We start from the raw sequence: 17,260 nt of genomic DNA, 5'->3' as shown, positions 1-17,260 counted from the left end.
TTTTCTTTTAAAAAAAAAAAGAAAAAAAAGAAAACAATTGCAAAAGCAAGAGAGAAAATTATAGCTACCTTGTGTGAAATAGGGCATTGATGCCACAGGATCTTAAAACTAAATTTATCATGTCAGGTGACAAGCCTTTCATGTAATGTCCCCAAAAATATGCTTTACCCTTCCCCTGTAGGATGTATCATGCTTCCGTCCCAGTCTTTCTCTGTCCATCTTTTAAGGTTGTAGTTCTTGCCGAGGGTTGTCGCCTTCTTCGCTTTGTTCTAATCGTGGTCTCCTCCGTTTGGCCAAGGATTATTGGATAAAGAAGTCCATCAGTGGTTTAATAACAAGTGTACAAGCTTATGCAGCATGAAGAGGAACGTACAGAAGAATGAGTGAGTAGCATAAATAGGTTCTGTACCTACAGAAAAGAGAACATAGGAAAAGAAAAATAATCAGCTTTGAGACTTCAGCTTTGCTTTGCTTTGTCTACAAAACGGGAGGGGTTGCTTGTAAAGTTACCTCTTCATCACTGAACCTGAAAAGGGTTGCTAAACAAGGCAGTCGCTAAGCAAGGATTAAGTGTATTCACAGAAATTGCTACTGCGGTGGGCATGGCCCTTCACAAAACACCCATTTGGCAAAAGGCACAAATACTTTCTAAGATGTACCACACACCACAGCATTGGACCGGAGTACCTCCGGAACCGCCTGCTACCGCACGAATCCCAGCGACCGATAAGGTCCCACAGAGTTGGCGTTCTCCGGGTCCTGTCGACTAAGGCTCCTTATAATTTATGTTTGGTATGTATGTGTTGTCTGGTTTTAATATGATAAGGGTTTTAGTTATTTCTTTTAATATTAGATTTGTGCCACTATAATATTGTATTTACCGTTGTTGTGAGCCACCCCGAGCCTTTGGAGAGGGGCGGCATACAAATCTAATAAATTGAATTGAATTGAATTCTTCCTTGTTGTCTCTGTCCTTCCTTCTAGGGAGGAGGCTTTAATTCCAAAGGATTTAATTCCAAACAAAGTCTTTTTTTTTAACTTTGGTGAATGCCTTCATGACAGATGCAAAGAGTTCAAAGAGATTCTTCAGATCAAGATAATATGAGAGGCACCTTACTTTTTCGCAGTATCTCAGCTTCCCTTTTAATTTTTATTTCTAGTTAAATCACTAAATCTAATCATTAAATCTAATTAAATCTTGCTTTTTTTTTTTTAAAAAAAGAATGGAAGTCAGGTGACCCAAGGTACATTGCATTACCAGCCACTGCATCTAATAGAAAACAAGTAGGTGAAATTTAAGATCTCAAAAGCTTTCTGCAGAAGGAAAGCAGCAGGCTCCCCCTAAGGTGGCGCTAGAGAGCTACAGCTTACATCTATAATACATATGGTTTGCAATAACATACATCACCCCTAGATGGCAGAAAAGACACACAAAAACTCCAACATTGTGGGTTCTCGGGATATTCCTCCCACCCCCAGCCCACATTAATAAATCCAGTGTGGGTGAAAATCAGTTCCAAGGAGCTTCTGATTCTTATTCCTATTCTTACAATTCTAAATAATAAAGAATAAAATAAAGAAAGCAAAATAGATATTGATAGATGATAGATAATTAGATAATTGGATGGATGGAGAGAGAGAGAGATGAGAGAGAAGGGGGATAGACAGATACATAAATAAAACAATTGGCTATTTTTAAACAGCTAATTCTTGAGAATGAATTCGCCCCCGCACCCCGTAGCAGCTGATAGGGCTCTGTCTTTTTAAAATATATAGAATTGAGTTGGTGCTGAGCTTCCAGGAAACTAAAAGACAAGATGGCTCGATTCCAAGAATTTCTTGATTAATAGGATGTGAACCAATGTTGTCTTTGGCTACGGGAAGCAAGATTCACCTTGACAATTTCCATTATAGGAAGATAATACATTTTCTGGATAGGCTGTACATGCACCAAGTTAAAAACAAATAAACCCATATGGGATAAATAAATCTAGACACAGGGCCTCAAGGACAATTAAATAGCATGCGAGTCAGTAAGCACAAAATAACAGAACGCTGGGTAAGATAAGCCTTCGGCTGATGTGCTACGGCTCCTTTATTGATTATGTTCCTTGGGGCAACATACATGTTTCTCTTCCTTGCCAACTTTTATGCTCTGCACTCCTCTGAAGTCAGACTGTGAAAATGGGATTAGTGTAAACTGCACCGCGGATTTCATTACTGGCTAAAGGTTTGAACCCAGAACTTCCCAGTCTTGAATTCAAGCTGTTATTTCCATATTTTCTGCTTTTTTACATTTTATTCATCTCTTGGATGAAGCTGCCTAGTGGTTATATCTGGAAAAGACAGTAGTAAGGCATTATCTCTCCTTTTCTTCTTTTTTTAAACCAAATGGATAGCAAGATTAGGATTGCCCCCACCCTCCCTGCCTTTCGTAAACTCCTTAAAACCCACCTCTGCCGTCAGGCATGGGGGAACTAAAACACCTCCCCCTTGCCCATGTTGTTTTGTTGATTGATTGACTGTGTGCCTGTTTTTTATATATACTGTTTTTATGAGATTATTAATTTAAATTGTAACTGGATGGGTGGGCATTGGATTTGGTATTGTGTACTGTACTGTTTTTTTATTATTGTTGTGAGCCGCCCCGAGTTTGCGGAGAGGGGCGGCATGTAAATCCAATAAACCTAAACCTAAACCTAAGATTAATCGCATCAAAGGATGCAAGCATCTAGATAGCTCCTAGATACAAGTCGAGGTTTTCAGTTTTCTCTATTTCTTTGTTACCATCTTGTAGTTCTTGAGGTTTTTGCAACCTGGAGATGGCGCTGAAGATGAATCATTATCTTCCTAATGTCTTTTATCTTTTCTATCTCTACTTTATACTTATATTGTGTTAAACATACTATAATACTATATCGCTGACAAACAAACAAACAAACAAATATAAAATTATTTGATGGACAAACTCTGGAATAGAATAGAATAGAATAGAAGCACCTGATGGTAGAACAAGAAGCAATGGGTGGAAACTAAACAGAACAATTAATCAATGGACCAGCTTGCCTCCAGAAGTTGTAAATGCTCCAACACTGGAAGTTTTTAAGAAGAGGACTTCAACTCCCAGAATTCTTGAGATAATCATGCTAGCTCAGGAATTCTGGGAGTTTAAGTCCTTATGTCATAGAAGAGCCAACTTTGCCTATCGCTGTTCTAAGACATGGGACTAAACTCTTGGATATTCTGTATGGAAAGCAAATGTTGAAAAGAAGGACTAGGGGTGACATGATATCAGTGTTCCAATATTTGAGGGGCTACCGCAAAGAAGAGGGAATCAAATTATTCTCCAAAGCACTTGAGGGTAGAACAAGAAGCCATGGATGGAAATTAAACAAGGGGAGAAGCAACTTAGAACTAAGGAGAAATTTCCTGACAGTTAGAACTATTAATCCGTGGAACTGCTTGCCTCCAGAAGTTGGGAATGCTCCAACACTGGAAGTTGGATAACCATTTGTCTGAAGTAGTGTAGGGTTTCCTGCCTAAGCAGGGAGTTGGAGTAGAAGTCTTCAAAGGTTTCTTCCAACTCTGTTGTTGTTATTATTGATGATGATGATGATGATGTTCTTCTTCAGATCTTCTGGACCTTAACTTATAGAATCCCTGCTCCATGATTAAATTTGCATGGGGCTCATGGGATAAAACCATAGGGCTTGAAAAGCCTTTGACAGTCTTCTAGTTCAACCCATTTCCCAAGATAAGAGTTCATACACCATCACGGACAAATGGTTGCCCAATCATTTCTTGAAGACCTCCAGTGATGGAGCATCCACAACTACAGAAGGGAAGCTGTTCCATTAATTAGTCCTTCTTACTGTCAAAACAAAAATTCCCTCCTGAGTCCTTCGGGATTGGGCAGCATAGAAGTCAAATAAATTATAAATAAATAAATTCCAGGTTGCATCTCCCTCTGATAAGCTTCCACCATGGCTTCTTGTCTGTAGGGGAATCTGTAGCCTCAAACATCTGGGTTCTTGTCATTCCCTTTATTAGTTGCTCTATTCCAGTGCAAAGCAGTCTTTTTAATAGTCCGGTGCTTGAATGACTTTAGCATTAAGACTAAGACTACAGTACAGTAGTACCCCAGATACGAGCATAATTCGTTCCAGAAGGGAGCTTGTATGTTGAGGCAACTCGTATCTGGAACAAATAACTTTAGACGTTGTTTTTCCCCTCCGAGATAACCAAAAGCAAGGATTCTTGCGCCACCTAGTGGACGCTCGGCTCGTATCCCGAATTTGAGCTCGGGACTAGAACAGAAATGTCTCTCCCCTCGTGGCTCGTATCTTGAAATACTCGCATGTAGAGCAGCTCGTATCTAGAGGTACTACTGTATAATTAACACCTAGGAATCCTGGTAGCACGGTGGTTAGAAGGCAGTGTTACAGGCTGACTCTGCTCACCGTCAGTAGTTCGATTCTGACTAACCTTTTATCTTGTGATTCAGCCTTCTATCTTTCTGAGGTTGGTAAAATGTGGACCCAGCTTATTGGGGGAAAGAGGCTGACATTGTAAACCATTTAGAGAGGGCTGTAAGCTTACAGCCTTCTCTAAGCCTAAGTGCTATAGCTATTGCTGAGTGCTTTTGCTATTACCAAGTTCTGGCTTTGCCTTGGTTGATAGTTCAGCTAAGCTCAAGAGAGAAGAGAGAGAGACAGAGAGGGAGAGAGAGATAAAGAGAGGGAGGGGGGAGAGAATGGGAGAGGAAGGGAAGGAGAGGGAAAGAGATAAAGAGAAAGGGAGGGAGAGAGAGAGAGAGAAAGGGGAGAGATAGGACACATTCCTATCTTTGAATGTTTTTATTAAAAAAAAAAATCTGTCAATCAATATCACTCAGCCCCAAGTCTGCTGCTCCGTTATTACATTTCAGTGCAATCCAATTTGCAGCACTTTGAAAAGTTTTCCAAGAAGCCCCTGGCAGGAAGACAGCTAACCTCCTTTGCTCATGGGCAAGTTTTAATTAAAAGCTTTGCATAATTTCTGATACCGGTTGCCCTTCGGTGGCTTGGCTCTGTTACCAAGAGAATCAGAGGATTTGCTTCAACTTCCCAATCTTGTTTCTCAGGTTGTTTTTAAAAAAACCAAACCACCAGCTTTTTTTAAAAACAAAACAAAACACCAGCTTTTTTTTTTTTTTTTTTTTAAAGTTCACCTCTTGATTCCTGAATCTAGAAGACCAGGAGGAAAAAAAACCCCAAGCTAACTGTAAATCATCCCTCTTTAACCACCCACTTTGGATGGTGTACAGGGAGTCATGACTTATAATCACAACTGTGTCCAAAATTTCCATCTAGTTCCAGGAGAGGTTACGATTGGCTCTCTGGAATTTTTGGGGAGAAGAGTTTGACAAACTAGCCTGCAAAAATAAGGGTTTTTTTTTTCCAATTTTTTCCAATTGGTTTATTTACTAAATTAACAACAAACAAAAAATACTTAAAAGTGCCCAACACCAATAAAAACCCCACCACCATTTAGGGGGTTAAATTATTTACAATAAGTTTCAATTTCTTCCTTAGCTCCGGTTTACATTTCTTTACATACAAAAAGTGATTGGAATTTATTTTTCACATTGTCGTCATAAATTCTACTTAAGATATAATTTTTCACCCTATTCCATCGTGCCATCAGCCTGCAAAAATAAGGTTGATCCCTAGATGGCAAACCCTTTATGTCTTTCTACTATTTCTGGATCTTTCAGCCTGAATATAGCAACTCTGTAGTTGACGACCTTTTTTAAATCAACCAGTCATCAGGAGTCTAAATGCCTCTTGGTTGTAAGTATTGTCAAAAAACTGAAGAAACATAAGCAGCTTTTTTGCACCCAGGAAACATTTAGGATGGATTTAGGTTTACTGTATTTTTGGGAGTATAAGATTCACCTTTTTACCGCCCCGCAAAAGAGGGTGAAAACTTGTGTGTTTTATACACTGAATGTAGCCCTGCCCAGCCACCTCCTACCCTTTGGCTTCTGCCTCCCAGCAATTTACCTCCTTGCAGCAAACAGTGCAGAGCCTGATTAGCACAAGCAACTGATTTTCAGCCTCCCAACACACAGGAGTGGTTCAGGCAGGCCACGCGGTAAAACTGAAAGTGGAACTAGCTGCAAGGAGGCAAATTCCTGGGAGGTGGACTGCTGGCAATGTCGGACTGTTGAAACTGGATGCAAGGAGGTAAGTCAACAACTATAAAGGTCTGTGGAATGTTCAAATTATTAGATTCATTTATAAAAGACTGCTTTATTATTATTCTAGACAACTTAACAAAACGAAGAAGCTTTTTTAAATAAATGCTTGATCTGAAGAGGCCCAGTGCTATTGAATCTTCTGTTAAATAGCAGAGAATAATGTATATTTCCAGAAAGCCACAACAATTTTAAAGATCTGTAACACTATTATCTGAAATGTAACTGTTCTGTCGGGCTCTCTGGTAGACTCCTCCCAAAAATTCACAGGTACAAATTTCAGACACACACACATTTGAAAATTCAAAACAATGTTCTTTATAATGAAAATTCACTTAAACCAAGCCCTCTTTTGGTATAGCAAAGAGCACTCATCTCCAAACAAACTGGTAATTTGTACAACTCCCTTATCAGTTCTGTGATACTTAGCTTGCAGCTGTGAGGCAATTCACAGTCCTTCTGCTATCACAAAGTGAAATACACTTTGCCCTGGTTTAGTTTCAAAGCGGGGAAAAATCAGCACACAAAAGGTCAAAGTCAGTAAAGCAGTCACGAAACACAAGGATCAGATAATCCTCCACAATGGCCAAACCCACAGGCTGCTCTTTATAGCAGCCTCACTAATTACCACAGCCCCACCCAACCACAGGTGGCCTCATTTTCTTTGATAATAATCTCTCAGTTGTTGTTGCCTATGCATCGCTCTCCGCATGCGTGGCTGTATCATTAACTCTTGTTCTGAATCCAAGGAGAAGCTAGATAATTGATCTCCTTCTGAGCTGTCTGCCACACTCTCCTCCTCCCTGTCACTCATGTCTTCTTGGTCAGAGGAGCCTTCATCATCAGATTCCACCGGGGGCAAAACAGGCCTGCAGCATGTGGATGTCTCCCCCACATCCACAGTTTTTGGGGCAGGAGCTGGGCCAGAGCTAACCACAACAGTAACAATGTCCTGTTTTAGTATTAAGATAAGGCAGCTGAGTTAAACCCTGACTTAGTCAAGCTTGGAGTAGATCCATTTAAATAATTGGGAAGAGTTAGTGTGACTACATTTAAGAAAACTTTCTGGCATTAATATACTGCCATATTGTACATTTCTCCAATTCTTTGCTATTTCTATGGGTCAGACATGCATGCACAGAAATACACAGCAAACAAGGTATGTCATCTGTACTGTTTGCTGGCCGGCAAATTGCTGGGAGGCAGAGACAGATCCCCCCCCCCTTTGTTCTCCTCCCTCAAAACTAAGATGCATCTTAAACACTGAAAAATACGATAGGCCTAAAGGGAGACACTAAGCAAATCTTGAAAGAAATGGAAGGGGGGGAAAAAACCCACCATGAAATGATTTCAGGAAGCTCAAACTGCCCAAGGAGCTGTTGATACAGTTCTACAGAGGAATCATTGAGTCTGTCATCTGCACCTCTATAACTGTCTGGTTTGGTGCTGCAACCCAACAGGACCGACACAGACTTCAGAGGATAATCAGAACTGCAGAAAAAACAATTGCTGCCAACCTGCCTTCCATTGAGGACCTGTATACTGCATGAGTCAAAAAGAGGGCGGGGAAAATATTTACTGACCCCTTACATCCTGGACACAAATTGTTTCAACTCCTACCCTCAAAACGTCGCTACAGAGCACTGCACACCAAGACAACTAGACACAAGAACAGTTTTTTATTTATTTATTTATTTATTAATTATTTGGATTTGTATGCCGCCCCTCTCCGAAAACTCGTTTTTCCCGAACGCCATCACTCTACTAAACAAATAATTCCCTCAACACTGTCAGACTTTCTACTAAATCTGCACTTTTATTCTACTAGTTTTTCTCATCATTCCTTTCACCCATTTCCTCCCATGTTGACTGTATGACTGTAACTTGTTGCTTATGTCCTAAGATTTTTATTAATATTGCTTCTTCATTGCTTATTTGACCCCTATGACAACCATTAAGTGTTGTACCACATGATTCTTGACAAATGTATATTTTATTTTATGTACGCTGAGAGCATCTGCACCAAGACAAATTCCTTGTGTGTCCAATCACACTTGGCCAATAAAATTCTATTCTATTCTATTCTATCTCCAAGGTCACCTTCCTCACTCTTGGCAAACTGGAATTCTTCTCACACCATTTATTACTCAACAAGAATCGGACGGATTATAAAACGAAGAGCCAAGCTCTGCCACGAAGATCAACCAGAATCAATCAGAATGGTTAGTTGGCTGTGGTCTAAAGTCATTTCAATCCTTGGCCACAAGTGTCAAGGATATTACGATGAAGATTCATGCTGCGCATTGTCACATTCTGGAACATCAGCGAGGGATCTAATTTCCCAGAACCTGTCCAAGCTACTCACTAAAAATAAGTCACTTTTAAAAGGCAGATCAAGCGAGAGAGTACATTACTACAGAAAGCAATGCACGGCTTCCCACCTACTACACACTACACAGAGGTTACAGCAATATTGTGGAATCATATTCTCTAGCTCAGTGTTTCCCAACCTTGGCAACTTGAAGATATCTGGACTTCAACTCTCAGAATTCCCCAGCCAGCATCATAGCTGTCGAGGGTTGAAGCACACAGTGTCCCTCACCTACAAAAAGATATTGACAAAATTGAACGGGTCCAAAGATGGGCTACAAGAATGGTGGAAGGTCTTAAGGATAAAACGTATCAGGAAAGACTTCATGAACTCAATCTGTATAGTCTGGAGAACAGAAGGAAAAGGGGGGACATGATCGAAACATTTAAATATGTTAAAGGGTTAAATAGGGTTCAGGAGGGAAGTGTTTTTAATAGGAAAGTGAACGCAAGAACAAGGGGACACAATCTGAAGTTAGTTGGGGGAAAGATCAAAGGCAACATGAGAAAATATTATGTTACTGAAAGAGTAGTAGATCCTTGGAACAAACTTCCAGCAGACGTGGTTGGTAAATCCACAGTAACCGAATTTAGACATGCCTGGGATAAACATATATCCATTGTAAGATAAAATACAGGAAATAATATAAGGGCAGACTAGATGGACCATGAGGTCTTTTTCTGCCGTCAGTCTTCTATGTTTCTATGTTTCTATTGCTATCACTATACCAGGAGATGCCAGAGTTGAAGAAAAAGGAAAGAAAAATTCAAAATATCGTGACCTGGCCATTGAAACTATACAGCTATGGATGAAACATGTACCAGTGATACTCATTGTCATCACACCACTTGGTACCATGTCCAAGAATTTTCAAAAACATATCAAGAAATTGCAGCTTCCTGCAATAATACCAGCAGAAGGGCAAAAAAACTGTGCTACTTGGAACATCGTATATTTTAAGAAGATACTTGGTTTATATCTGGGACGCTGGCAGCAACCCGTATCAGCCATTAGCAGCAGTCAATAGTATTTTTGATACATCATTGAATGTTCAGTTGACTGAGTTTCATGTTTAATGAATAAAGTAAAACAACAACAACAAAACAATAAACAATCCATTGGAATTTATGCAAAAACTATAACATCCATACTGCTACAAACTGGTGGGAACACAAGCCATGAAAAAGTCACTGAAAATCAGTTGAGCAAGATCTTGTGGGATTTTCGCATACAAATGGGTAAGGTGTTGGTGCATAATACACCAGAAGTTATGCTGGTTGAGAAAATCAAGGTGACTATCATCGACATAGCAATGCCAGAGGGCAGCAATGTTGACGAAAAGGAACACACAAAAAATACCAGGACTTAAAAACCGAAATTCTACGATTATGGCACCGACCAGCAGTGGTAATTCCAGTGGTGATTGGAACACTGGGTGCTGTCCCCAAAGCATTGGAATTATATTTGAAACAGCTTAAAATCACCATCAGTCAAATCAGAAAGCTGCACTGCTCGGTTCAGCATATATACAGTACTTCGAAAATATATTACGACGTTCTAGGCCCCTGGGTGGGGCTGATTTAGTAGTTAATGCCAAATACGGTGAAACAACTGGCAGCTGTGATACAATTAATGATGATGATGATGATGATGATGATAATAATATTAATAATAATAATAATAAATACCAGGTGGCACCCAAATTGATGAAAAACAACAGGAAAACTTAGCCAATATCAGGATCTTAAAATCAAACTACAATCACTCTGGCATAAACCAGTACAGGTGGTCCCAGTGGTAATCATCACACTGGGTGCTGTGCCAAAAGATCTCAGGTGGCATTTGAAAACAATAAACATTGACACAATCACAATCTGTCAGTTGCAAAAGGCCACCGTACTTGGATCTGCGCGCATCATACGAAAATACATCACAGTCGTAGACGCTTGGGAAGTGTTCTACTTGTGATATTGCGATACGAAATCCAGCATATAAATCTTGTTTGCTGTGTATTACTGTTTTTTGTGCTGATAATGATGATGATGATGATGATAATAATAATAATAATGATGATGATGATAATCATAATGATAATAATAATCCATAGATAAGTAAGTTAGTAAAGCAATATCATCATAACTGCCATGGTATAGTACCGCCTGCAAAGCTTTCCAAGGAGGTCCTTCAAAACACGTTACGAAGAACAACATGTTCCTACTTGAAGCCTTGAGGCCTCCTTGTTCTCCACTGTAAGTACTCCAAAGGTTTCCCCAAGGTGTCTCTGTCCATGTAAAAGCCTCTTCAGTTGACTAGAGGTCCCACTGGAATTGCTGACTGGTGCCTGTACTCTTGGTGTATATCCACGGAGAGAAACTAGAAGGGCTCTCAAAGCATGTGCCTATTTCATAGCTTCATTGCTCATCTCAGCACACTTTGCAAAACGCTCTCCAAAGATTTCTGCTACTTGACCAATAAGGCCAGGCTTCGATCTTAGCGCCCTCGAGGAACTGCAGCTTCTCTGAACTTCAGAAAGGGTTGCATCAGAATAAGCCTTTGTGGGCATGTGCTGCAAATCCCATGGTGATTGATAAGGCCTTGTATCCTGGAATTTATTTATTACAATAATAATAGTGAGCCGGGGTGGTGCAGCAGGTAGAGTGCTGTACTGCGGGCCACTGAAGGAGGACTGTAGATCTGTAGGTCAGCGGTTCAAATCTCATCACCGGCTCAAGGTTGACTCAGTTTTCCATCCTTCCGAGGTGGGTAAAATGAGAATCCGGATTGTGGGGGCAATAGGCTGGCTCTGTTAAAAAGTGCTATTGCTAACATGTTGTAAGCCGCCCTGAGTCTAAGGAGAAGGCGGCATAAAAATCAAATAAATTAAAAAAATAAATAAATTCCTAGGCCGTCCTTCTCCTGAGACTCAAGGCGGCTTACAACATAAGTAAGTAAGTAAGTAAGTAAGTAAGTAAGTGAGTGAGTGAGTGAGTAAGTGAGTGAGTGAGTGAGTGAGTGAGTAAATAAATAAATAAACAAACAAACAAACAAACAAACAAACAAATAAATACAGAAATACAGAAATTTAAATTTAAACTAAGATGCAATTCTAAAACCCAATAAAGCAGTAATGGCGAACCTATGGCACGGATGCCACAGGTGGCACGTGGAGCCATATCTACTGGCACCCAAGCTATTTCCCTAGCTCAGCTCCAATGTCTATGTGTGAGTCAGTTAGCTGATTTTTGGCTCGCGGAGACTCTGGGAGGGCATATTTGGCTTCCAGAGAGCCTCCAGAGGGATGGCGGGGGCGTTTTTACCCTCCCCCAGCTCTAGGGAAGCCTGGGGAGCCTGGGGAGAGTGAAACACTGGGCCCACCAGAAGTTGAGAAACAAGCCATTTCTGGCCTTCAGAGGGTCTCCAGAGAGCCTCCAGGGGGCGGGGAAAGCTGTTTTCATCCCCCCCGAGTCATTGAATTATGGGTGTGGGCACTCGCACATGCGCAATACCGCTCACCCACACTCTTTCCACACTCTGAAGAAAAAAAGGTTCACCATCACTGCAAGAAAGCATATTAAAAGTCCCTATCTAACCCGAATTATAAAACATGCAAACTCATTCATCCATATCTCTCTCATAAAATGGGCTGGAGCAACTTATCCAGGCTCAACGGTCCCAGGCCTTCCGGCATAGGTGTGTTTTTCAGTGTCTTCCAGAAGACCGGGAGAGTGGGAGTGGTGTGAATCTCCCTGGGGAGTTCATTCCATAGAGCCGGAGCTGCCACAGAGAAGGCTCTTCCCCTAGTGGCCACCAGCCGACATTGTTTGGCTGTCGGGACCTGTAGAAGGCCAACTCTGTGGACCCTGCCCTGTCACTGAGGCAAGAGACGGTCCCATAGGTAATCTGGTCCTAAACCATGTACGGCTTTGTAGGTCAAAACCAACACTTTAAATTGTGCTCAGAGACTAATCGGTAGCCAATGCACTTTGCAGAGTGTTGACGACACATGAACATACCTAGAAAGGCCCATTGTTGTTAGCCGCCCCGAGTCTACGGAGAGGGGCGGCATACAAATCCAATAAATAATAATAATAATAATAATAATAATAATAATAATAATAATAATAATAATAATAATTATGACTGCTTGTACGGCCGCATTTTGGACTACCTGTAGTCTCCAAACACTCTTTAGGGTAGCCTTATGTAGAGAGCATTGCAGTAATTGAACCTTAAGGTTATGAAGGCATGTTTGAACAGTTAATTGTATTCCTTTGGATGGGCTGAGCCATCAGTTCACCAGCCCCAAACAATCTTTCTGTAACCACTCTGCAAAACTTCACATCGGTAAAGGGGAACCAGCTGGGGCTCTCCTAGGAAGACCCACAAAATAGTTCATGGTAGGGAAAGATTTGTGGTTGTGTTGTGTCACTCATGGCTCAGCTCTTGGGAGATCTCAGGGTTTCTTTCTCTAGGAAGGGTTTGGAAGGATATCAAGTCTGGGGAAGCAACTGCCAATGTGTGTTGACATCATGAGCTTTCTATCTCTGCCAAATTGGATAAAGACCAACGTTAGCAAAAGCATGGCCTCCTAAGTCCCTCATCGCAAACCTTTGTTCAATGGCATGTTATAAAGAAATGGACGGAAGAACATCCCACAGTCTTTTCTGCTTTTTAAAGACCTGATCTACATGATGTATTGACTAAGGAGACAGGGAATTGAAGCAATTACCTTTGTCCCATCTGTTCAGCACAATTCAGTCTCTTCTCTTCTCTCTCTCCGTGGGTACCTTGACACAACAGCTTTACTTAATTATTCTTGGATCTCATTTAAATGGCAGCTTTCTGCCCACTCAATAGTTGAGGACAATATTGTCCATTAAGTGAGCATGGCTCAAAAAAAATGTTCCAGACTGTTTTGTTGATCTGAAAGACCTCATTTCAACAGATTTCTCAGCAGCAATTAGAAACCAGTTCACATTTGCAGTATTTCTACTTGCCTGGAGATTTCACCTAGACCTGAGTAGGATTTACTAACATGGGTAGAGGAGTGGGTTGCAAACAACATATGTGACTTTCTCTATTAAAGACTCATGAGAGCTTTCTAACCCTTGCTTGAATGTGATACCATTGTGCAATCAGGAATCCTGACACAGCAGAGCTGTTCAAGATGCAGATAATTTATCTGTACTGGTGCAGCTATGTGTGGAACCTGTTAGAGACCTCTGTGGACCATCAGAGGATTGGGGGTTTGGAAACGACAGAAGCAAACCAAGTTCTCTCTTGCTTTTGTTAACAATCTTATGAGTGCGCAACATTTTTCCCCCCAGACTGAAGACTTCCCTTGACTTTTGAGTGGCGTGCCGAAGACTCCACTTCCAAATATTGCAGGGTCTAGGGCGGTGGTGGCGAACCTATGGCACGGGTGCCACAGGTGGCATGTGGAGCCATATCTGCTGGCATGCAAGCTACTGTCCTAGCTCAGTTCCAACGTGCATGTGTGTGCTGGTCAGTTGATTTTTGGCTTGCATAGAGGCTCTAGGAGGGCGTTTTTGGCTTCCAAAGAGCCTCTGGGGGGGGAGGGCAGTTTTCCCCTCCTCCGGCTCCAGGGAAGCCTTTGGTGTCTGGGGACGGCGAAACATGAGGCTACTGGGCCCACCAGAAGTTGGGAAATAGGCCATTTCCAGCCTCCAGAGGGCCTCCGGGGGTCGGGGGAAGCTGTTTTCGCCCTGTTTTGCCATAGGTTCGCCATCACTTTACTACACTATTCCATCCTCTGGTTCAAGATCAATGCCTTTCATGAACATTTTCTTATGCCGCCATCATTGACCTTGTATTATTATCTTTGTTCTGGTTTCTGGTAGAACTTTAGCTATTACAAATAACTCTTACTAAATGCAGTATTTCATAAACAAAGAAACTCCATCTTTATTTGTCTTCCCTTCCGTATTCAAAATACAGTTCATACTAGCACATTCCTCTTCCTCCCGTTATCTTTCTTAATTGCATTCCTCATACATTCCTCCCAGCCTTCTCCGTTTAACAAGATTTATGTACTCACAGCATGATCCAAAACAGCAGAAATGACAGTAAAATAACACAGCATGCATTTGCTTGCTTGGGAGCTGAATGGAAATACCTTTCACTTTAGTCCTACAACATTGAAACTCCACCCTTCTTCCCCACTGACCCCCTGGCGTACCAAATACATCACTCCAGTATTTAACCCATTCCTCCCCTTAATATCTTCTTCCAAACACCTGTTCCTTACGTTTTTGGACCCTTCTGAATTTAGGATTGACCCAACGAACGTCTGATTCTTCCTCGCTAGATTCTGGACTCATAGCCACATCCTGTGGCTGGCCTCCCACCTGTTCTACTACCTGTAACCCCGGGCCCACCACCAGTTCATAAACACTATCTGTATCAGAGTCCTCAAGTTCTTCATCCTCCTCCAACTGACCAGGAGTATGTACAACAATCTTGTTCGCATTCTTCCGGGTGTGTCTCTTACTCTCCCTTGGGCTATAACCATCCTCATTCTTGCAGGAAGTACGTCACAACGGTTTTGCACAATCAAACCCTGGTTGTTGCCTGAACTTAACGCACCTCAAAGTTGGTTAGGATCAGAGACGCAAATAAGCCTAACACAATAAAAAATTTAAAAATAGGAATGGAAGCATTGGTGCATTTCATTTGACAAGGTGGCCTTTGATGCCACTTTCATGGTGGATTTTAGTGTATGCTCCTTATTTGATGTTTCATGCTTCCTGCAATTATTTATTATTATTTATTTATTATTTATTATTTAGATTTGTATGCCGCCCCTCTCCGCGGACTCCGTTATCTCTCTTAGTTGCATTCCTCACATTCCTCCTGCTCCAATGAACAAGATTTATTTTCCTAACAGCATAACTTTGAAAAACAGCAGAATTGACTGTTAACAACACAGAATACTTTTTGCTTACTTTAGTACGGCAAAAACACATCAATTTTCTCTTCGGCAACGTTGAAACTCCACCCTTCTTCTCCATTGACCCCCTGACATGCCAAATACATCACTACAGTATTTAACCCATTCCTCTCCTTAATATCTTCTTCCAGACCTCTGTTCTCTACGTTTTTGAGCCCTTCTGAATTTAAGGTTAACCCAGCGAGCATCTGATTCTCCCTCGCTAGATCCTGAACTCATAGCCCCATCCTGTGGCTGGCCTCCCACCTGTTCTACTACCTGTAACCCCGGGCCCCCCACTAATTCATAAACACTATCTGAATCCGAATCCTCAATATCTTCATCATCCTCCAACAGATCAGGAGTATGTACAACAGAAGGGTGATGTCATTACCACTACCAGTGGTTAGTAATCAGTTGGCCACACCATCACATAAATTCCGGGGTTAGACTAGACTAGGAAGTAGAAAAAGCCATGAAAACAACAGTACAGCGATCCCTCGATTTTCGCGATCTTGATCTTCGCGAAACGCTATATCGCGATTTTTCCCACCCGATGACGTCACTCTCTTCCTTTCTCATCTTTCTTTCTCTCTCTCTTTCTCTATCTTGCTTCTTCCTCTCTCACACTCTCTTCCTCCCTCTCTCATCTCTTTCTTTCCTTCTCTCTCTTTCTCTATCTCTCCCCCTCTTGCTCTCGAGCGGCGGGCGGCGGGCGGGCGGGCGAGCGGCGGGCGGGCAGCAGCGAGGAGCCGAAGATCGGGGTTTCCCCTTTGCATGGGCGGCGGGGAAGACCCAGGGAAGGTTTCTTCGGCCGCCCAGCAGCTGATCTGCTCGGCAGCGCCGCAGGAGCGAGGAGCCGAAGATCGGGGTTTCCCCTTTGCGTGGGCGGCGGGGAAACCACGATCTTCGGCTCCTCGCTGCTGCGGCGCTGCCGAGCAGATCAGCTGCTGGGCAGCCGAAGAAACCTTCCCTGGGTCTTCCCCGCCGCCCACGCAAAGGGGAAACCCCGATCTTTGGCTCCTCGCTGCTGCGACGCTGCCGAGCAGATCAGCTGCTGGGCGGCCGAAGAAACCTTCCCTGGGTCTTCCCCGCCGCCCACGCAAACTCCACCATCTGCGCATGCGCGGCCATGGAAAAAGGGCGCGCATGCGCAGATGGTGTTTTTACTTCCGCACCACTATATTGTGAAAAATCGAGTATCGCGAGGGGTCTTGGAACGTAACCCTCGCGATACTCGAGGGATCACTGTATACCACATCTGTACTGTTGCCAAGCAATTTACCCAAATACATCCTGAGCAACTCAATTGGAAAAAATATCATAATTATGCTTCCCTAGTAATTTAACCCAATATATTGTATATCCAGCCAATGTATATTCCCCATAGAGACAGAATCATCCCCTAATCTTGACCAAGTGACTCTAGAAAATTAGCTACCAGTAGAAGCTTTATCATTATGGGTGGCTACCTTTGATAGTTTGTGTTGCCACTTCCTCTCTCCGCTACCACCCTCTCCTCAAAAGTGACATTCTTCTCTAGATACTAGTAGGAAATCAGTCTTAGAGGATGCAAGACACTTTTCCAATTTGTCAAAACAATTCTAACCCTCTCATCAGTGTGTGCTTCTTCCACCCACACAGCTATGAATGGATTCCATGCAAACTATGAATGTTGTAAAACACTGGGAAACAAATGTTG

At 42.1% G+C, this 17,260-nt stretch overlaps 1 protein-coding gene across 1 annotated transcript in view; it reads right to left on the bottom strand.

The window, feature by feature from the left end:
- Positions 1-320: 320 nt before the first annotated feature.
- VSTM2B (V-set and transmembrane domain containing 2B) overlaps positions 321-17,260 on the bottom strand; it is a 51,615-nt gene continuing 34,675 nt past the window's right edge. Inside the window, exon 5 of the mRNA XM_070761628.1 lies at positions 321-409. Coding sequence (XP_070617729.1) covers positions 321-409 — 89 coding nt within the window. The remainder of the gene's footprint in view (positions 410-17,260) is intronic.

This window comes from Erythrolamprus reginae, chromosome 9 (genome assembly GCF_031021105.1).
Source record: "Erythrolamprus reginae isolate rEryReg1 chromosome 9, rEryReg1.hap1, whole genome shotgun sequence".
NCBI classification, from domain to species: domain Eukaryota; kingdom Metazoa; phylum Chordata; class Lepidosauria; order Squamata; family Dipsadidae; genus Erythrolamprus; species Erythrolamprus reginae.
Note: the sequence above shows the minus strand (reverse complement) of the source record. Positions and strands in the feature narration are given on the sequence as shown.